The 23706-nt window shown below is 44.4% G+C and overlaps 2 protein-coding genes across 3 annotated transcripts in view; both read right to left on the bottom strand.

Annotated features, from left to right (window-relative positions):
- Window positions 1–23706, bottom strand: part of LOC110982564 (G protein-coupled receptor 54-like) — a 47733-nt gene that overhangs the window by 2801 nt on the left and 21226 nt on the right. For both annotated transcript variants that reach the window (XM_087148080.1, XM_087148081.1), the window contains exons 4-6: window positions 1757–2004; window positions 732–949; window positions 276–411 (exon numbers count right to left, since the gene is read on the bottom strand). In XM_087148080.1, the coding sequence (XP_087004206.1) occupies window positions 276–411; window positions 732–949; window positions 1757–2004 (602 nt within the window). The remainder of the gene's footprint in view (window positions 1–275; window positions 412–731; window positions 950–1756; window positions 2005–23706) is intronic.
- The window catches only part of LOC147796269 (G protein-coupled receptor 54-like), a 31399-nt gene that overhangs the window by 7127 nt on the left and 566 nt on the right, over window positions 1–23706 (bottom strand). The window lies entirely within an intron of this gene.

Here is a 23706-nt window from a genome sequence, read left to right as displayed (position 1 = left end):
CCTGGTTCTTGCACGCGCTTGGCGTACACGCGAAGACCATACATTCCAGCATAAATTCATTGCGCATACTCAGCGTGCCCCACGCCCAACGCGCACAAATATGCGCCCCATGCAGTGAGTTCGTACCAAAGGACTGTCCATTTCTTTCTAAAACATGCCCTCTTTTGTTCCCGCCTGAAGCGGATTGCTCAATTCTAAAATGCAGCACTCGCCTAAAAAGATTCGATTTGTTGGGTGGAGCTCGTGCGCGTTCCTAATGACCAAGCACAACTTACACAGCCACACCAAGACGCTTATGGTGATTGCCGTCTGCAGGGTGCGAGTCTTCAGCGATTTCAGGGGCCTGACTATCGCCTGGAAGCGGTCGACACTCATAGCTGCCAGAAGAAAGCACGTCGAGTGCGAAGTGACCTGCGAATGGCACAAAATATACACGATGCGCGTCTTTGTTAATTAATATTTTTTCTCTTTTTCTTGGCTTTTGTTTTGATTTTTTATGGGGTTTTGGAAATAGGAATGGCTTTGGGTGGCCCTATTGCGATATCTTTTGTGTTTAGTAGGTGTTTTGTTTTATGCTGTGCGTGTTTTGTTTTGTTTGTGTGTTTGGCTTTTTGGGTTTTTTTAACTAAAGTTTTAGTTTTATAGACTAAAAATGGATCTGAAAAAGAAAGGAATGGGTGATCCTATTGCGACCTCTAACAATTCATCGTGTTGACGAGAGAGAACCTTACATATTGCAAGTAGAGGACGACCTTGCACATGAACCTGCCGAGAGTGAAGCCCTGGTTGAGGTAATCATTGGCGGTCTTTGGCGCACAAAATGCCAGAAAGAGGATGTCGGCAACGGCCAGATTCACGATGTAGTAGTTGGTGACCGTCCGCTGGCTAGCCCTCACGATGACGAAGATGACCAGACTGTTCCCCACCATGCCGACGCAGATGAGAATTCCTGGTGGGAGAAGCGGTATTTAAGGTCCGACAGACGGGATCACTTCACATGAACACATTTTTTTTTCAGAACTGACGAGCTGCTGTATCACATTTCTCCGAATTGCGGCATCACATTTCTCCGAATTGCTACGGCTTCGCCTGCACTCCACACAAGTTAACGCAACCTCCTTATCCATTTTACTGTTTCACTGTTATTAAGTCACTCTTGGCTCAAACACAATTTTGAGACAAACTAGCAGGAACTCCCAAAATGTGGCGTCAATTTCAACAAACGCGAATCAGCTCTTCGGCAACCTATTTTGAAGCAGTGCTTTAGGGATCCACACCTTTTGATGGCCGCGTATATATATATAAAAAAAAAACCTTGTTATTAAGGAGGGGGGTTGCAGGGAGACAAAGACGCCTAACTTATTATGTTAAAAGCCATTCGTTGAAACAGGGGTGAAATTTATGACCATAGTCAACCGCTCTTCCAAATCAATCATGCAAAGGGCCCATTGATCTCTTGAAAAGTTGTATGACATTTTTGACTGGGATTCATGGTAAAGGGAAAGCACAAGAATTTAAACTTTTCTGCCACACTACATCGAATGACATCCACACAGAGTTTTAAATACTGGGACAGACGGGAAACACCTATCCTTCATACATATAACCATTTTCTCAATCTCCTGTCTTCCTCCGACAAGTTCAGACATCACAAAACATGTTGCCACAAGGACATCAAGAATGAGCGTCTTTGACTACACGGACGACTAAGTCCTGCTCATGACAAGGGAAAATTAGAACTTTACAGTGGACTTACCAAGTATGACCGGTATGAGCCACGGGGGGAACGGAAACAAATACGAAGAACCGCCGTCCCCCGTCCACGGCGCCTCGGTCGAGTTCGGCACAACGGTGTTGTCGTCCAGCGCCGTCGAGAGGAACAGCAGAGCGGTCGTCATCTTTTTCCCGCCAAAATGCCCGATTAAGTGACCACAGCGCCCGAACGCGGAGACCCGCCAATTGCAAAAGCACACCACATGCAAGGGTTGTGGGGGAGGTGAAGAACTGGAAGGACAGTTTTTGGAGAGGTGAAAACAACTCAGAGGTTAGACCGAATGGTTAGTATTCAACATGAAACTCTGCACGTGGATGGTAGTTTCAATACAGTTCTAGAGATAAAATGCAGGTGAACTAGGTACAAGCTTATAAAGTACCCACAACTCATGCGTCATGCAGTGACGTTTTTAACACGTGATTCTGCGGGGGCTGGACCGATTCGTCCATTTGGACAGACGTGGACAGGGCTCGAAGCACGTGGTATGTGTGCTATGCGTACATTCTGTTTGAAAGGGCAATACATTTCATAAGATGAGAAGGGATCGTGAACCGACAAGTGCACTGTAAACCGTGCCCACATTTTTAAGTGCCAAAAAAGCCACCAAGCGCGCGCGTGACGTGCCGACGGGGACTATTAAGCCAGTAAGTGATATTTCCGGTTAATATTTGAGCAGTGTGGAGGTTTTCTATCACGAATTCTCCCAGGTAAAGTAAGTATGCATGATGCAAAGTCCGTTATGGGCGGCGAGTTCAGCTTCAGTACGCTTCAGAGTACGCTTGAACCGCAAAGACGCCACAACGGCACGCCACAGCCTTGGCAACGAGCAGCGAGGGGGATCCTGGACAGTGATTTCATTTAGACGGATAACAATTGAAGGATCATATAGCACGGACACAATGCATGATGCAGCCATTATGGAGGACCACGGGACTTTTGGGCAGATCCTGATGCAATCTAAACCAATCACAGAACAGCGCTGACTGAGGTTTGCAGAAGAAAATTAAACCCATTGCAAAGTACAATCAGTCGTATAGATCGTTAATCAAAGCTCAAACGAGCCCCGACGTTAGGGCTTTTCTTATGGTAACTATAGCCACACGTGATATCCTTAGGTCGAAACAACATACTTATGGCCAAGAACCTCATTTACGTCTCGCCTGCCTAACAACGGTTGTTGAACCGTTGTCGTTTAAAAGTGGGGCCCCATGCAGCCGAGACATTGTTGTGCGTCTTACACAAGATTATAAATGCAATATTTAATGCAAGAAAGTCCTAAAATCCACGCGACATCGCACTTGATCTACTGCGCATGCTAGATGCACGTGGCTGCGATTACACGAAAAGTCCCGCCAAAATGTCTCTTTCCAAAATATCTTGCCTCCCCATGTAGCAGCACAACAAACCATTTAACCACGTGACTCGCTAAGGGTCACTAACCCACCTTTTCAGCCCGAGGGTAAGAACGCGAGCTGCGCAAAACCAATCAAGTTGTTATTGCCTGCTTAAACAGGACTTTACTTTTCATTTTGCTAAAAGCAAGATGGTGTTAGGTTTTACCAGGTATCGCGGTCGGGAAGAATCGTGCGCTCGGGCTCCGAAAATCTCAAAATTACCCGTGCTCTTAAACTCAAGACGTCTACAGTGGTGCTTCTACCTGCAATGCCCGTAATGAAATCTGATGACTATGAGAGAAGGGCGTTCTCACAGACTAGCAGAAGACACTTGTAGTGTAGTAAAGTACCACTAATTTTAGAATGGAACTTGATTCCAAGAAGGGAAGACCAGCTTTGAACCCAATTTTGATAAGTCAATGAGATGCCATGACAAAAATAATGAGAAAGTGTATCAACAGACGAAGTAAAACTTAAGGCTTCAAAGTAACCGGAAGGCCGTTCCGGGTTTTTTTTTGGGGGGGGTTGTTTTTGTTTTCTGTTTCTTTATTTTTTTTCTCTCTCTCTCCTTTTTTTTTTCATTTGCTCCTCTCTGTCGACATTTTGCTTGCAAGAATAAAACGAAACTTCCTGCTTTTCTGGAAACTTCAAGAATCGAGGGTGTTTCGCACAGGAGTGCACGGAATGCTGTTTACGCGAGACATCTTTGTTTGTTCCAAAATCAAGTCAAATTTGTCGAACGGGAATTGGTCACGTTTTCTCCTCTTTCCCCCGGCAGTTCGCTAGGAGATATTTTCGCAGCGTGCACAAGGACAAAAAAAAACCATCGGGGACAGCAAGGGCCGCGCGACGAGCAACACATGCGGGGCGATGCAACTCCTGACAACAAAGCTGCGCAATTTCGCTAGCCTCGCCTCGGACAATTTTCCCAAGGCAACTGACGTTACCTATGTAAATGTGCGACAGTTAACACGCACGATTATCGTGGGAAACAGCCGTCGGGTAGACGAAAAAGAAATAGTCTGTGGCACAACGAACATCATTAGCACAACTCTCAAAAGCACAAGCCTCATTTTGAACGACTTGTTATGAGGCACACTGGTCGTTGCTTTCGTCGTAGCTTCGACCTAAAGGCAATCGTGCTACGTTCAGGCGATTATAAAGGCCCTTCTTTTCTCTGGTCTTAGCCTCCAGACCAGCAGACTATTGACTCCAATTACTGGCTAACGATCAGGAAACGATGGACAGACAGAAAACTACAGGGACGTTACCATTAATGCCCGCAATAAACGCTTTCAACCCACTCCACTTGCCCTTCCAATCTCAGTTATTTTTGACAAACGATTGTAAATGGACCCCTTGCGCGATCGATCCCTAAGGATCACCAAGTCCGTTATACAGACGCCATTTGGAAATAATACCCGTTTTAACTCAATATGTTGGCGTTGCACGGGGAACTAAATGTAGGATAATTCAGTTTGCAAATTCCCGCCTGAGCGAAACGCCGGCAATTAGCATTTCTGAAAAGCTTGCACTGTTACCCATTTTAAATTCTCTTCTCTTCCTTTTCTCATTACAGCATTTCGTACAAAATTACGCTACGCCTTCGGTAACACTACGCCCTCTTATTGTTTTAAACTGCAGCTCTAAACAAGTTTACAAGCATAAACACGATCATACGCTACACAGATAAGTTTCCATAGTTTTGACTTGACTCACGACAGTGCAGTTAGTACGCAATAAATTCACCAAACATTTACTTGATATTTTAGGTGACAATTCCGAGCTGGATACGAGAAAATAAGAACCGATCGAAGGCAACTGTGATTAGCTTTTTTTTTATTAGCGGGACGGGAATGGATTTGTTTCCGTGTAAACGGCGTCCCTTCATCCACAGCACATGACCCGCTTGGTTTTGTAGGGCACTCGTACCATCTCAAGCAAAAATCACACACAGAAAGGTGACCGCACGTTTTGCACCAGGTCTTGAGACTTCGAACAAATTACTTTGGAGAGACTGCCCGGACCTTCAAAACTGGCTCCGTGAAAAACGTTGGCATGATTTCGACGGCACTTTTCAAAGTCTCCCCCATAGCGGGAAAATAAATCTAATTCTTTCTGATGTCGTGGAGTGTTTTCCTTTTCGCTGGGAAAGATCAATACTGCCGAGGCATGCCTACGCAGCCCAAGGTCGGGTTGACAGAATCAGATCGGAATAATTCTTAGGCCGAGAGGATCTCCTCTACTTATACGTTCGAGGACACCGTCCACTTCACATTTATCCCGGCAAGAACGATTGATCGACGGAACTCAGGGAGGGCGATGAATTGGTGAAGACAGCCCCCCCCCCCGTCGTGCAGTCGGCCCAGGAGGTATAATGCACATTCATGGCGGAAATGAGGAATATATACATGCTAGAATACAGGGTGTACGTGTGGACGATATTGCCGCTGCGCATGACCAATGTATAAACCACCCGAAACTGGCCAAGTTAGCTTTAGACATTCTAAAGGCTGGTACGCCTCATTAACTTCACTGCTCTAGCTTACCGATGTCATTGTTCAAATACCATTAGGAGCTAGACTGATTTTACCATTTCTGCCTGGGTAAATATATCTGTTAAAAAGGACAACCTTAAATGCCCCGTCAAATCAGTTCTACACTGCAGCCTTATTTAATCTGCGCAATTTGTCCGTTGTCTCTTTTTACGGACAAGCGGAAACGACGATTAAACACTACATGACATACACGCCATATATTGTTTACAATGGTTTAAGTGGGCTTACTTAAGTGATTTTTTTTTAGCATTTTCCCCAATATTTATCTTTTGGGGTATCTCCCCTCAACCCCCCCCCCCCCGATCCGCGTCTGCTGTACGCGTTAAACGGGGCCTCTTCATTTTCCTGCATTATAAAGGAGTTAAACGCCGGGACAATGGCAAGGCTCCCTCTTTCTTTCTTTTTTTTTTTCTTTTTTTTTTACTTAGCAGCCGAGACTCATCACAAGCCGTTCAAATGAACTGTGTTGGACCCAACTACCACTTCTGGCGTGGCATATCATGCCGGGAACCTAGATATTCCAGATAAAAGTGCTGTGTATATACCACTCAGTGGCGGTGTTGAGACCCTGATAAGTCCAGGCACAAGACAAGTCACAAGCAAGAGGGTGAACAATGAAAAAAATGTTTCTGCTGTTCATGTGAATAACTTGTGACTTGGATTCAGACTGGAGGTCTTGTGATGGTCTTCTGACGGTCCTTTCATGGTCCTGTGATGGTAGAGGTCTCCACTTGGACACTGGTATCGGTAACATACAGCGTACCACGACATACCAGTTTCTTGAAGCGAAGGAAACAAGACAGAGAAAGAAAGGAAGAAATATAACCCATCATTGAATAGACAACCGATTTGCCAATCTTTTGCCCTGATAGGTAAACTAGATTTCAGTCATCAAGTAAGGTAATCGAAGAAAGCGCAAGAAACTCAAAAAGGTGCGAGTTCATCATGCCCGTTTCTAAGGGGAACCTCGACAGAATAAGCCACTCTACTGACCCCTTTTAACCGCACGGTTTCGCTACTGCACATTGAACGTGATGGTCTCCACGCGTCAAGCACATTCAAAACAATTTCCATGTCGCCTTTTAACTGCCATCTCACTTACGACCAGAGCAGCCACATATGCGAAATGGCGAGCGCTCGCTTCTCCCTTGTTCCTCGTGTTCTGAGCCACGCCTCGATTGCAAGTGCACAGCCGTGATTAATTCTTTTTTTTTTCCTGGCATCGTTGAAATTTCATTCGGGGCCAAACAATTACGCGCTAATTGATAGAGTGATTTATGAACAAAGCTAACATGACATCGTTTTCCGTTGCCTGGAAACGATGCTCTCGTAGTTTAGACCATTTACCGAGAGTTCGTGTTTTTCATAATTATTTTGACGGGTAGGTCAAAATATAATTTTCGTAATACAGTATAGAAACACATATCGTCGTCGTTTTCACGAAGGGACGGTCATGTCAGAAATCGAATTTTTTCCTTTCGAGTATTTTTCGCTATTTCGCTTCAAAACATCGTTCGTAAACCACGCTGAGAGCGGTTTGTGAGTAAAACATCATTAATGCCTACATTACATTCACGATGGAAGAGTAGGAATCTCAAAGGTTGCATAGTTGCGTTTTCAGGAAGGGACGCAAATAGTATTATCCCTTGGACACGCATAAATCCCCACGATGACTATACCGGACACTCTGAGCTGCAGGGCGCAAACACGAATGCCCTATGATACAGAAGAGCAGAAATGTAAGTCAATTGGAATTTTTGTTTACGCGAAAGGAGAGGCCGCTTTATTGATAAATATTGAAGCGAAATTACTCGTCACTTTAGGATAACAGCTTGTGCATCGTCACATTTATCTTTTAAAGAATCATGCATTCTTTTCGATTGCAGAAGGTTGTTGAAAAGCCGCACCTCTCGCAGACCTAGAATAAGAGGAACTTCTCTTCCGATTACCTCGAAAACGTATTGCTCGTAAAACTCTACAATTCGACATGCTTGTCCCTTCTTAAAATGGTGACGATTTATGTGTCACGTTATGTTAGCCCGTAAGAAACCGGTAGAAATTTATTGCAGTCATGAAATCGCATTACTTGTTCCATAAAGGAGCAGAAACCACACGTTTTGTAGTGGTAATTACCAATATGAACGTACATGCATTTTAAAATTAATAGTCAAAATTACAATACAGGCAATCTTTGAACCAGGATAATTATTGTAACTAATGAATGCCTTCAAATGCCTCGTGTTTTTTACAATTCTGAATGGGTGGTCATGAATCTCCAGTTTGTCAGACACGCTCCAGACTTTCAGCGCAGACTTTTATCCGAAAACACTTGATATCACGTACCCTTCTTATTTAAAAGGGGGAGATGATAAAAGTCTATGGAAAAACAAATATTAACTAAAATTGTTTGAAGTGTTACAATACTTCTCGGTGGAGTCTCTCGTGGATCGGCACGCAGGCGGTAGAAGATTCAGGTTTTACAGGAAATTGTCGACTCAGTCCCCATTATCATCCAGGTTTGAATTCTGCGCGAGGCCCATGGAACAATAGATCTAATTTGGAGCGTCTGCAGGGCAGTGCGCTGGGCAAAAGCAATTTATCAAACAGCATTTGTTGGGAATGGTGCACAATAAGTACTTTGATGAAAGTGATATGGCGAACGGCAAATCTGCCTCGGGCATACAGACGTGATTGACCTACATCATAAACGCCGTTTGCGCGTATCATTGTTAGCAAAACTAGTGGCTGGCAATGAATACAAATTAAGCTAGACATAATTATTTGTGAAGTTTTGCAAAACCCCAGGAAGTATTACACCACTAAGGAACAAACTCCCACCGCAAGGAAAATGACTCTTATTTCAACGGTGGAGACTAATGCACTTTGAGGCAGAAGCTCTAACCAATCAAAAGGAAACTTTCGGCAGAACTTGGCCTCTCGTATACAAAACACTGGTCGGTGTTAAACGGAAAAAAGGTCTATAGACCATCATTTAGTGGGGGTAAGATTTTAATTAAAGGAAAGGTGTCATTTTTAAAAACTGTTGGCAAATTTTTACGTCCCAAGGGGTACTCTGTCACACTACTCGACGATACACATGTGGAATTAATCACATTGATTGCTTCATATCACCTACACTTGTAGACCCCTTAATTCATGATGTCCGTAATTAATGAAAGCGGCTATTTACGGTGGCTAATGTAGATTACTCGCTGTCAGCCAAATTACAGTTACTTAGAGTCAGAAAATTACCGTACTTCATTTCAATATAAGGCTGTTACTGGCACCTGTGCGCTCAGTAAAATAGTGTATATATTTACTGTAAAAATATTTCGGTGTACCGTTACATCGCTACGAGAGGCTCGGATTGATGTCTTTGATTTAGAAAACTGTACGTACAAATGGGACTGCCTCGTAACAGCTACGCTGAACGCGGAAAAACACATTAATTGCTCCTCCGTGGCACGAATTCCGGCTTCGTTTTCCCCTCGAAAGCTGCTTCGGGGAAAAGTATCAGCAACATGACGTCGTGAGCGATTCACAAAAACGGACTAATAATCGGACAGCATTAGGGGAGCGAGCGCGTAGATGTTGAACGGCAGGGCGTGCTGCTGGATTTCACGGCTAATTTCATTTGGCGGTGTGTGTTGAAAGGGGAAGGACTAACAACAAACCCAGGCGACGTCATCTGAGGTTATCCGTACTTTTTTCTATACTAGGAAATATAGCGACCATGTTATTAATATCCTTTGCTGCGTGGTCGGTGAAGAAGCTGTCAGTGGGACATTCATGCATTTACGAATACTGAGCACAACGGTAGATGACATTGGCGTTTCTGATACCAGGTTGTGGAGTGTTATTAAGGACAGTGTATTGCAAGACCTTTACTGTGTTTCCGTCATCATTGAGACTGACAGCTACTTACCAAAGCTTAGACAATTTCTCTCTCCGCTTACACGGAGGTTCTTCAATTAACAGCACTTGATATAGAAAAGCAATAAAGGGCATATTCTCCAACATAATTTTTCACCGACAGCGTTTACGTTTCCAAGAACCTAAAAATGACATTCGTGCACGTGGTGTATACCGTCCACTTCAGACACTCATGGAACTCCCTTGGTTTTGGATTTGCCAAATAAACCCGAACATAATAACCCTGGCAGTGTGTATACGGATTTACCCTAACAGACTTGTTGAATAAGTGAGCATATCTGTCACCGCTTTTCACCACGAGCCTAAATCGCGGTACCAGGCTGTACAATACCAAATCAGTTAGTCTACCATTGACGCTACAGATCAACTCCTCACAATGCTCAAAATTAACTTCTACTCTCCCGCCCCTTTATCATATTTTCTGAAGCGAGACACACTTCTCATTTTTCACAACAGTTCCATTCATGACAAGCCGGACCACTCGCACACTTTGGTCACAACCGATGCTAAAAAGTAATAAGCTCAAGCGATCACATTCAATTTGATGTCGACACTTGTTATAATAAAAACGACATCACGTCTGAATAAGAAAGCTTCACATCTGACTCCGGGGAAAAACGACACAGGAAACCAACATGTCGCCCTAATGGTTGTCAGCTATTCGGAGGCATGCGTGGTACGACCTCATCGGTTCGCATTTAAGCTTCAGTTAAACGAAGTCAATACTCTGAACGCCACAAGATTCACAGACATTGAATTAAAGGTTACCTCTTACCTGAACACTCCAGGAACAATTGAGATTTTTCTCTCATCAAGGAGGTCTACGTGTGAGTTTTAGTATGTAAAGACATATCTTTTGAGATCGTCAGAATAGAGACACCCAACTGATGAGCCCGGCGCGGCAAGACCGGAGCAGTACTCTGTTCGCGCTGATAATGTCCCGAACATCGAACGGTTCGCTGGGCTGTACCGTGGTTGTGCACGTAAATGATTCCCTGTGCATGCTGGTATTCCTACGTGCGCAGGTGCCGCTGGGGACAATAAACCTATACCACGTGACTGCAGAGGACGTATAGTGTCGAGAACTTTCCTCGTCTTCAGCGAGGATTGTATGGCTCCATGGCCTTTATATTGTACAGATGCTGTAGGGTACAACAGGATCAAGCTGAAATAATTCCCAAGTGCAGAGCGACGGACAAATCTGGCCATAACTTTTTTCACTAAGAGGGCGGTACATACATGTATTTGTGTTGGTATTACAGGCCCCAAACTGCCCAAGCTCAAGACTGCAACCCAGCGACGTCATTCCAACACCAAGGGTCGACCAGTGGGAGATGCACTCCAATGCGTGAAGTCAGGGTTCGCTAAAGTCTAACTGACGAGAATATGTAAGGCGGAGCTGATATGCAAAGCTCTTATGTTGTTGGTCAAGCACGCTTTGCAGACCTTATTCAGGGCAAGCAGATTCAGTGCCGATGTGCTTGCCCTGAAGAAGGTACTCAGTTACCGAAAGGTCGGCAATCACATATTCCAGAACACTGATTTTAGATTATATTCTTGTCAATATTCTGATCACGGTGTCACGCAGCCCTTCCATATTTCTTTGTATTTGTACATCTTCTCTTATCGGGATCCTTTTACCTAAATTGTCACTACTTTGGAAAAAAATTAATAACTATTAGCAAGAGGGTACGATTCCTTCCTTGTGTGTCAACACTTTATATGATTTTTTCTGACTTCTTCGCAATAAATCGCTGTAAAGTTCGGTGAAAGTCCAATTATTTTATGGTCGCAGGACAAAACAGCTAAATACAACCCTCAAAGAAAGCTACTTATCAAAGACAAGCCAATTAAACAACTACAGTAAAAGCCGGCGGTCTGGAACGACCCTCAGTTATTTCCGTCCAGATAGTGCACTCGCCAGGGATAGCTTTAATATCCGTCAACGGTGTCTATTTTCATTAGAATCAGCAGAGTCAGTGACCGTTCGCAGATATTGACTGCTGAGGGGGAATGATGTTCAAGCGATAAGTTTACGTGATTCCGCGAAAGAGAAGTCCTCCAAAATAGTGTGCATGCCTCTCTGGAAAACGTAGCAAAGAGATTTAGGCCAAAAAGAGCACTTCATTTATGCCAGTTTACTTGGACGATGCTTATGTCGAAGGCAAAATAAGGTTGAGGGCACAACTGTTAAAGTACCACGTCGTTCTTGAGCGCCTGATATCGATTAAAGGTTTATTTAATTTGACAGGTCTAGTGATAACTTGGCGATGCGATGACGGCTTTTTAATGAAAATATCTGTACATCGCGCCAGCTTGAAATGTTGCCTGTCACCAGGCTATTCTTGACACCGGTCAGTGAAGTGGCAAACCACTCGCGAACTGAACAGAATGGGGCCAACATTTAAATGTGAGATTGCAATTATGATTCTGACCGGGGTTACAAAATAGAGATGATGTCTCGCCGGTGGGCATGCTACCCTCTGAGACAGATTGCATGTGAATTTACGAACCACCAGTGAAAGGTCTAAGGAGTTCAGAAAAGCAGGACTTTAAAGTATGTCCTCGCTATACACCAGTGTATGCTGAAATCATAATCACCACTTTCAGAAAAAAGAGGGCTTTTACGATTAATTGCCAACTGAACGGATAGTGCACACGTACAATGAGAAATGAGGCACCTGTACTTGCAGTACAAGACTGTAAACCGACAGGGAACAATATAACAAGTTAACGTAAATTGTTCCAACTGAGGTCCATGTTCCTCCTCTGACTATACAGTGGGAGGTATTAAACAGGACGAGAAGTGATGCCGGGTGTCAAACGAAGGTAACATCTCACCAAAATTGGGCCAACGTTAATCTTCAATTAATCTTGAAATGATATAAGTTTCGGCCTTCTAAGTCATCTAAAGCAGGACAGAAAAGTTACAAGAGCCCTTTCTGCCAGGTGAAGTAGATGGACGAGCATGATTGTTGTTTTGGAGACCGCGAAAACCGCTCAGTGGTCCACGTGAAAGGTACCAAACACCGCATCCAAGAACCGGTAATTGTCACTCCAAAAATATCAGGGCGCGACGAGGTCACGCCTCGTGGTATCTACGTCGTTCATCAATGCTCTGATACGTCCGGCCTACCTAGGCATACCTTCCGTCGAACGGCGTTGCGCTGAGGGTCCGTGAGCCAGGGAATGTGCCAGCGGGGCAGTCGAGTTGAAGGCAAACAAGAGTCGCGCACGTTAATGTCGGGACTGCCCGGATACCAACCCCATCGATCTCCTTGGACTGCACTTTACGTCCTAGCGGAGAGAAGGCACGGAAGAAGAGATGGAGATATTCGAAACTCCGAGGGGGAAATTTGATCTGTAAATACTAGGCATGCAATTACTGACGTCATTCTATCTCCGCTTAAAGGTCTAGGTCCTGTCTTTATTGAACACTGCAGGAATAATAGACAATATAGATTATTTAAAAGATATCTTTCTTTTTTCCTTTCTTTGATGTTTCAGCAGGAGTTTCAGCAAGCCAGTTCACTAGAAAGTGATCAAATTCGTCAGCCAAAAACATGCAATCAAAACTTCATTAAAATCCACTTAACTGTGTCCACGTCAGTCCCGAGTTAGGCCTCCACGTCGGAAAGGTGAAACTGGAAACCAATCGCTCAATGTTCACAAAATCATCTACATCTTACAGTCAAGATTAACTGTGAGAACTTTATCCTTGTTGTAGCAAACCCAGACGTTCACGAGAGTCCGAATCGGGTCCGAGCTTGCATGAATTACATTCCTGTCGAGTGCGTCCTGTGGGGAAACCTCACGTATACCCGACGCCGCAGTGCATATCAAATACGTGCATGTGACGCGCTAGCACAGAACGGGGTCGCAGCGGTAGAGAAATGATACATAATCGCTGAAGCCCGAGAAAGTCAGTCAGTGTCCAGTGAACCTACGGAGGAGCTCTGGCCTGCTTCGTGGACCACTTCTCCCAGGCCCGTTTGTGGTAACCGCATCGTGTCATTTACGCCGAAGTCGTCACCCTCCCTGTCTTATTAAGGAGAAACAGAATGAACGGATGGCTGTTATACACCAATTACAGAAAGACTCGATAATGTTTCCCACCTGCCATTCGATACAGGCAATTTCTCCTCGTCCGCACTCGGGTAACAAATTCAAGAGACGTTAAGGCTGGATGAGCGTGTGTCCTGGCCTGTCAGGCTACATTTCTTGAAGTCGAGAGCACTCCGTTACTTAAGATTCTGAAAGTCAAAGTTTTTTCTGTGGGAAACTGAGACAAGCACAGGGTGACGACGTTGAAATCGACTGCACTGTTTTGAGATCTTAAATATTTCTGATTCGGCCAAAAAGAAGGGAAAACCAGAATGTTGTCCAGTGGAAAATGCCGCTGAAGCTTCAAATCAGTTTTTATTCACCTTTCATAATCAGCTAAAGAAATCCAACGTTCGAATAATTTCAAACGCTTCTTTTTGACTTTGGGGAGTCAGGTTGGTGCAGCCGTACTTTCCTCGCCTTCCACTCTTGCCACCCGGGGCTCGAATCCCGCCCAAGGCAGACATGCAGATTGAATTCTCTGTCCCTGCCTGATTCTGGAAATTCTCCCCGAAATGTTCGCCTGGGGACTTCCTCTAAACTTGAATATTTCTCCTCGTTTTCTCCCCAGGGCTCTTGGGAATACCTGGTACACAAAGAACACATAAAACTTCTTTCTTACTGTAGATCTGAGTTCCATGCTTAAGGTCACTCAATGCAAATATTTTGGGCATTTATATGCTTGGGTGCAGGAGATGTTTCTGGACGGATGAAACGAAGGCATAACCAGCGAGATCCCCTCGGTTGTCGTGCACGACCGTCGGTCCGAGGCTTGACACAGGACAGTGTCATGGCCTGGGGGAAGTCCTCTCCGATAAACAAAACCTCAGACGACTGAAACCCTCGCCGTGCTGGGAAGTGCACGGATCTTAGATTACGGTCAGCGCTGCACACGCGAGAATTAGTCACAGAAGCAACAGTCTGAATATAAATTGGTGAAAAGCTCGCAGTGGTTATGCAGATTTGCCTCTACGGACTTCTTGGTCGTTCCAACGAAAGCGTGCCCGGGAAAAAAAACTAATTTGCAATTAGTTCCCGAACTCGTTAAAATGAATGCGTAGGGCAGGGATTCGCACGCGAGGCGGATCACACACACACACGAACAGCCACACACTGACCGAGGGGAGTTTAACGGAGCGAAAAGGAGCAAGAAAAGGTTGTACGTATCATTCAGTTCATTCCTTCATTACGGACAGCAGCAGAGCTGGTAGCAGAAGCACCCCCTTATCGGTTAAAAAGAGTCACATTGGTCGAGACTGTGCATTTTGTTGATAGCGATGCGACCGTAACGCGTGCATTTCATAGTGGTTCGTGAACCAGCGAAATTCAGTTCCGACCAAGGGAGCCTCCGATGCTAAGCAAATTGCGCCCCCTCTTGGTCCAGCTCGAGGCTCATGGTGACTGCAGCGGGTTTCTTTTATGCAAACGGGACTCAAAGACTATTTTCTTTTCCGTATGATTATGTGACGTAGACGAGATCATGTCCACCAGTGGCTGTCCTGGGAGGTTTCATAAACTGCAGTTATTCCAGACTATTCACAAACTTACCAATACGCAGCACATCAACACCTACACCCACCTTGTATACCTACAAACTGTCTCATGAGTCTTGAAAATAATTATTCAAAAACTTGTAAGCTTTCACACAATTAAAGCTTTGTATTAAATTTCCATCTGGTAGCGTAATCGCCTCTAAGAAGCTTGTAACAGCAAGTGTTTGACTTTTTTGGGGTGTTATATGCCCCTTATATTTCAACCTGTGGTTTTAAAAAAAGTCGAGTTCCCTTCTGTCAAATGATGTGGATGGTGTTAACACTGTCGGCATTGGCAAAATCGTTTCATTTTTGACCATTCATTTCCATTGTTTTTCTTTCTCCGTGTTGGTATTCGAAAAGTGCAGACTAGTGTGAAAAATCCTGTATTTTTTTTCCAAACCTGGCCCACTAGTCTGCTCCGAGTTCTCCACAGTTCTCACTTTGAAAAGAGGCCACAACGTTATTTCCCCGTCTACCGAACCACGTTGTGCGCCTTGTTTACGCTAGAACGAGGGGCAAAGGAAAACTGCTTATTTGATTGTGGCATCCCTGGTGAGTGAGTTATTCTGTTAATGGCTGCGGCCGAAGGCGAAATGACCACGGAGGTGGTGCGGTGTTGCCCAATTACCTCACTTTTGGTAGACGGAATGGGCCTGGATCTTGTCGATAGCTCACGGTGTGTATAGTATCATTACGTGAAAGTCTACCGCCGATTTCCACGTGTTGTAATATTACTTCACTTGAAAGCGAGAAATTAATCTAATTATCAGTGGCACCTCACTCACGAGCAAATCGTGTTTGCTATAATTGTGTAGCGTGGACAATCTGAGAATTGCAAATTTCAAGTAGAACCTTGGTATTTACACCGGTGCATGAAGCGTGCTGAAATCAGTCCATTTTGCTCCTGAGAGAGAAGTAGGCCTACTTGGCAGTCTGAACTGACAATAGCAGTAACCGCACAGATAAAAAGAAGTGCAAGGCCTGGACAGGCCAGCATTTCATCTACAACCTGCCTCCGTGGTTAGGCAGTACCGTCGCCCACCCCCACCCCCAAGAAATGTACATTCTCAATCACCACAAGACACGTCCCGACACCTCTCGCATAATGTGCGACGGCCTTCAGAGGCAGTTGCATCAACGCTCGCCATGTTTATACACCCCACTTGTCAAGCTAAATATTAGTCCATGCTCATCTCCTCCGACTGAGCCGAACGTGCGTCCGAGTCGGCGGCCTTCGAGAAGAAATCGCGGACAACCAACACCGTAACAACGATCGATGGCCCGAATTGGATGACCAACAGAAAAATAGTCTACACAAAAACGCCGACAGACACCGCGGGCCCCCAACTGAACGATGATCCGGCCAAAGATGTTTACCCTCGGGCTGCTTAGGTTGATGCGCGCGTCCAACAGAAACGTCAGTGAGGATAAAAACGTCGGCAGAGAGGGAAAATAAGGAAATCGAATTGGATTGATTCTTGGCTCAACCTTCACCTGTCGGCCGTCATAGGAGGGGCAATCAAGCGCACGGGGCACTTCCAGCAGACGACGCTTCAAAGGAGAATAAATCCGCTTCGTCCTTTTCTGGTTGATTTCTCATGGGCATTGCTTTGCAGAATGCTTTTTTTCTGCTGTAAGGGTGTAATTGCCAATGCCATTTCCGATGTTTTCGCAAACTGACCACAGCCGCTGTTGAAATACCGCACAGCCGGCCTGCGGTCGAAAGTGTCCCAAAGCCGGCACATGAGCGATTGGTTTGTCCCACTGGCGTCAGGAGAGAAGTCGGGGACTGTCAACGTTGTGACCTGTGAAATGGGGGAAATGACAGCAAGCCTTGTCGTGGCCAGGCTCGGCTTGGTGGAATTTTAAACCTCACTTGTTTTTCGTTTCATCTCGCTTCGATTTATTTTGTTTTGTTTCGTTTTGCTTTGCTTTGTTTTCATTCTCTTGCTGGCTGAGACTTTATGTCAGTAATTACCTCTTCACACCTTCATCAATTTTCAGCAACTATGAAAAAAATACAAAGGCGCGGGGAATAGCTTAACATAATTACTCAAATAAAAATGCCATCTCATTGTGGCGCAATTATACTGAAAATTTAAACTGAATTAAACTGAATTTTAATCAAACCCCATAGAGTAGTTTTGGTATAATGCGGTTTAAAATTGCAAGGATAGGTAGCATATACTCAAAAAACTTATAAATAAAGGTCACAGGTGGGCTTTTAAGTTCTGTACGGTTGTTATGTTGCAGTTCTTAGGGCAACAATAATTATTAACAGGTGTTTAATCATCAGAATGTCCCTTTAACTAAAAACAGACAAGAACAAGAACTTTACTGATGGTCACAATGTAACAAGAACGCTGCTTTCCAATCAATGTCAATGTTCGTCCAAGTACAGTTAAGTCAAGTTTGAGGGGCTTAACCTTTTAAAGTGCACGTCGTTTATATTGATCAGGGCGCGCAAGCGCTCAGCTATCGTATATTGCGGACATTCTGTTATGAGATGGTTCAGACGAAAACACTAGACTCTCATCCAGACGTATTTAAAAAGCTATCGATCCTCTTAGAAGTTGCTTTTATTTCGCAGAATATAAGTGTATGAACGTGCAGCTTGCTTTGTAGGGTCTATGTGTGGAGAATGGATATATCGGCTCGGCTGAAAATTTGAAATTGATTGAACTCCTGCGGGTTCTTGCATTTTCTCAGGTGCCCGACTATAATGCGAGTCGGAAGCGTGGATCACGTAGGGTGTGGAGACGTCTTCGTATTGCTCCTCAAGTCTCGAGACAGCAATCCGAAAAGGAAAGAAAGGTTGGAAATGCCGATACGTGCATGGCATTGGGGCATTAAAGGAAACGTGCTTGGGATATACAGCTTTATCACTATGCATTACAGCAATACAATTAATTTATTTTCATTGGAAGTGAAAAAGGTGGTAGTTTTTAATTCTGAGAAAACACTTATTTAATGTTTGCAGGAGGGCGCTGCTTTGGTGTCATACAAGCTGACACTGTTTGTCAAAAGAATGTAGGGTTTCCTGGTCAAATATCCATGGTATCAGGCTGAATGTCAAATTAGGTAATTCAAATGTCAATAGACCAACCAAATGTCTGCACAATAGGATAAAGCCAGAGCAGAAGTCCACCTCGCCACGTTAATATCACAACAGACCAATTAAATATCGATTAGAGAAATCAAATATCCACATAAAGATAATTGTTATGTAACCGAGTGACCAATGGTGCATAACTTCATGATAGGTACGGGCAGCATTGGTCATACAAATGTCCCAAGCAAATGTTAGGTAGCTAGTCTTGAAGATTCTAGAAGTTAAGCACAACATGCCATAGCAGAAGATTCCCGACGCTGACAAGCAGTGCCTATGTTACATTTCATTTAAAAATAATTTTTGAATAATTTTTGAAATGGACAGTAATTACCTCATCTGGAGGGCATTTCAAAGACTGATGCAAAGCAAAGAAATAGGCGTTAGTGGTTTTAAAAATATCTACCACGATTTTTGGGTGAAAGTATCATCTCAAATCCTGATTATTTCAAACATCCACTCATTTTGAAATCAACATTTAACATTTGATTCCCCTAATGGACGTTTGTTTTTTTTCTGTGTGGATATTTGACCCACTCAGTGGTCACTTGATTTACCTATTTGTATATTATGATACCTAGTTGAAATCTGAATGCACTAGTTTGAGTCGATGTCATATTCTTGGCATATGATCTGTCTATGTTGATGATCACTGTACAAGTGTGGACATTTGATTTACCTATTTGTGTATTACGATACCTAGTGGAAATCTGAATGACCTATTTGGACTCCACGTCATATTCTTGGCATATGATCTGTCTATGTTGATGATCACTGTACAAGTGTGGATATTTGACCTAAAAAACCTACATAAGAACAGTAACAAAGACAGATCGTTAAAAATCATCCACCAACGTCTTGGAGAAGTATTCGCGGCTGCTGTTATTCAAACAAGCTGTTTAACATGGAAACCAAGTTTAAAGCGGAACCTACTCCAAGAGGAAGTAGCAAAGTGTGATACATGTGTTGTATAGAGAGGTATGGAGACAGGGCTGAGTCCAGTTCTCATCAATGTTTAGGAAAAAAATCTTCCCACTAAGATAAGACTTATGCACTTGGCTCAAATACAGGTAAATAAATTGCATCACGATTTCAAGACGCGCATACCTCCGTTTGAGCGCTGTATGTGCCTAGCATTCGGCGGGACACATGCAGTTCCCCTTCCCCCTCCCCTCCCCCATGTCCACAGCGGTGTGAGTTGGAATTACTACTGAGAGCGGGAATATAGTGACAGATTGTTCATGCTGTGTTGGTGCATCCCTCGAGGCAGGGCCTGACGAGGCCGTCTCTCAGTTAGAGACGTCCGACACCTCTAGTTCTCAACCCCCCCCCGATAAATGACGCTGTGACAGTAAAAAATTTGCAGCCGATTAATGAAACGTTTCGGCGGGTAGAATGCCAAACACGAAGGAAACGCGACTCCCAGTTTGAAGTGGAACGTAACCGGAACAGTGGCTGCTGAAAATAAGGTGATCCATTTGTTGTAAGCTGGTCTGGTTCCCATTTCTAATGCACCAGAATGGTGCAACAAAAGTAGACGGAAACCTGTCTAAATTTCCTAATCTACACGTAGGCCCTAGGGGGATGAGAAGAAAACAATGACAGGAAAAATGTCTAGCTACTGTTTGTGCTGAAGCTACTGTAAAATGGGGGATTTGGGCCAGAAAGAATAGGGTTTGCTCATGAATGCGGGAATTCTCTTGGCAAAACTAACCAAAGGACACCAAACCACTATACAAATGACAAATCAAACTCGAAGCTAAGGTCATATGGGACCTTAAAGTGCATTCGCAAATACTGTTGCACTAAACAAATACACAGCGTAGGCCCTTTAACGTATTCCGGGAGATCTGTCCGTCGGTATGTACCCGACTATTTTGTCCCGGCAGGATCGTCGCTCGCTCGCCAACGTCGAATTTAATTTCGTGGGTTAATTGCAGCTGCGTCTCGTCCGCGTGGCATGCACCGGGAGCTGCACGATGCACTATATATCCGCCGGTGGGACAGCACATTAATGTAGGATTGGGAGCACGCAAATCGATCCAGCACCGACAAACTGCCGTCAATGCTAAGCGGTCTGTGTTGATTTCCGGTTGTTGCCTCGGTTTGCCGTACCCGTACTGTTTTGTCACTACCCAGGATTTTTAATCCGTTCATATAACAGAAATTTTCGGATCTCTCTAGCCTACCCATAAGGAAGGTTGTTTTCTTGAGATCCGAGGCTATCTTGTCCAAATAACGTTACCGAGCGATGTCAGTATTCTTTTGAACGCTGAATCCATCTACGTAAGTACAGTAACATTTTCAGTCGAGATGACTGGCGTCAATAATGCTCCATTCAGATCAACTATATAGGGCGACTGAGACGCTCCGCAGCCTCACTTGATGTTGGGCGATTCTGCATGAAGCAAAGCGCCACATGTCCATTCCTGGTTGTAGGCAATGAACAGTGAGCCTGCTGGAATAGGACGTGGGACACCACACGACGGTATAATTGAAGGCGAGGGAAAGGGTCGGATGAAGAACGAAGGGAAATTTTAATTTAATAGGTTGGCCGAAAAACGGACAGCACTGACGTCCACTTAGGAAGGTCAAACTCTGGAGGAAGTCCCACACTGGCACGATCTCCCAATTTATATTCATTAATTAGGGCGAAATTGAGCCGAGCAAACTTAATTTTAGTGATTACAGCCAGATGATACTTACTGTTTAAGACAGGACGGGCTTTCGGTGTGCTGGTTAAGTTTATACCCTGATTTTGAACAGTTTTCTTGCGCATCACTTACTGAACAGTGATTACAAATGGGTATTAATTTGGTATTCTTTTCGATAACTCAGGGTGCAGCTTTTTAATAATTTATCAGTTTAGGCAAGTTCGGTTAGAACAGAAAGTCACTTAAAACCACACTGCGCACAGTATTACTCTTATACGATAATTATTTTTATGTGTACTATAACGACTTTCCCTGCGTACGTTTACATCATCCCCTCGCCACTGGAGGGCGCCCTTCAAGCCCCTCAAAATCGTGCCCGCGCCGTCCCTCTACTCCAGAGCGAGAGAGGTAGCGGATTTTCAATGTTGACAGCATGCATACGGACCCAAGAATGACGGCTGTCAGAGACAACGGATTTCCGATGTGTCAACCTACGGAGCCGGCTTAACGTCGGCCAACAGGTGCACGAGGGGGGGGGCATGCCCACTTAGTGGCGCCTTGCGCTTTGTCCGAACAGCACAAGGCCAACGACGTCAACACGCATGGCCCTGGATGAATAATACAAACGCTTCAAGTTCCTGACTTTTAACGCGAACTCAACTCGACATTCCACAGCGGGAGTCATCACCTCAGAGAAGAATTGAAATGGCTCGGAAAGAAAATGTGATCTCACGTTCACAAATACGATTAACTCGCATGGCTTCGTGAGCCATCGCGCTAGAAAATACGTCAACGTCAAGGCGTAAACCCTCTCTGATGAAACGACGCGCTCTTGTGACAGTAATTGACAGATTCTACTGAAGCCCCCAAGCAATAAGAGATTTGACAAGTTGCCACTGCTTTCCATCACCTCTGCACGTTTGTTAGGTATCTGTTTCCAAGCCAGGAGCTGTCTCCTTTCAGGATCGAAGAATTTCATTTTCTTTCTTTTCTTTTTTTGCTATTACTGTTATTGAAATCTGATTTCTGGGAAACCTACCATCGACGCATAGCCCGGGTTATATGTGTTTTGCAAGAGATTTAGTTTCGTCCTCTTTAACCCATTTTTACCAACCTGGTCTTACTTTGCTAGCGTCCTTTTTATGCTTCATTAACATCCGGGTCTGGATTTCTGCAATCTGCATCTTTGAACTCCGTTGCTACACTACTGACTGCCACGAACGGTATTCAGAATCGATAAGAACATGTGTCGATCTATAAGTGCTTCAATTTCTCCCTGCATTTTTTTATTAATAATATTATTATTATTGTTATTGTTAATTTTTGACCATGTCAAGAGTCGTGAACAAGACCTCAAGGTCCTTCTAAAATCACTCCCCGGTTAAAATGATAAAGATTAAAGATAAAATAAGGAACACTGTGCATAGGCCTGTACTAAAAGCTAAAAGAAGGAAAAAGGAGGGAAAAGCTTCGAATTAAAAAACCTAATAAAACTATGCAAAACAAGCAGAAAAATGTTGTTGCATCCCAGGCATAAAGGAAATATACCATCTTTTCAAAAAATTACCAGAGCACTTTGGCAGGGTTCTCTTAACCACATGATTTTGATGCACTTCGAGTAAATTTCTTGACAGTGACCTTGCCAGCTTAGTTCATCGTTGATAGTGACACCCAACCGCGTGGCTGTTCATTTTGTTTGTAGTGTAACATTTACCTGAGCGCCACTTGCAGGCATACCTCGGACGCCTCTCAAAATGTTTTAAAGTCCTTTTTGGTTGGGTGCACTCTGCAGCTATATAAGACTGCTGCGCGCATGGGGGGGGTTGGTCATTCGTTCGGTTTCTTTATTTTGTAGCCATTTTTGCGTTTGGGTTTCTTTGCCTTTAGCAGTGCTCTCTCCTCCAGCCCCGCACCAACGCTGGTCTCATTGCTTGTGTTACCCGATATTGTAATTTATCTACATTTATTAATTTGCCTTCTGGATATCTTTGTAAATATTTATTTGCTTTGTGTGATTTCAATGCTAAATTTGGGAGGCGCCCCCGAAGTTTGTCTTGTTGCCGTAATTTTTTTTTGGGGGGGGCTGTTAATTTGTATTCATTTTCCCAAGCCCCGGCCTGCCCGTCACAGTCGCGATGCGACCGTAACGCGTGCGTTTCATAGTTGTTTGCGGACAGTGAAGTGCAGTTTTCACCAGAGAAGCTTCCGTTATTAGGAAAATTGCGCCCTCTCTTGGTTCAGCTCGGAGTTCATACATGGACGACCCTAAGTTCTCATCTCCGTAGCGGTTCAGCCATTGCCTCCTCTGCTCTGTGATTTACAGCTTTGTGGATGAATTTAAGGAAGTCTCTTCCGACGAGACCCTTAGTTAAGTCGTTAAGTGGTGGGGAAAAGACACCCACCGGGGTCCACCGATGTGCACGAATCGTCGCATGGTTGTGAATACTGCTGCATCGCAAGACATCTCGATCGCGCACGCCGCGTGGTGACAGCCACTGTTAAAAATAACTGCCACGCTGCTACAGTCAAAAGCGCGGGCACCCCGCAGGCTCCCTCGAGCGCGTATCCTCCGCGAATTGTCAGTGCAGCTATTTTTAACGAAGTTTGCAACATCCACGCCGATGCTGGGCAGTGTAAAGCGATAC

The sequence above is a fragment of the Acanthaster planci genome, linkage group LG17, assembly GCF_054643075.1.
Source record: "Acanthaster planci isolate LZ-2023a linkage group LG17, COTS_SCS, whole genome shotgun sequence".
Taxonomy (NCBI): Eukaryota; Metazoa; Echinodermata; class Asteroidea; order Valvatida; family Acanthasteridae; genus Acanthaster; species Acanthaster planci.
Note: the sequence above shows the minus strand (reverse complement) of the source record. Positions and strands in the feature narration are given on the sequence as shown.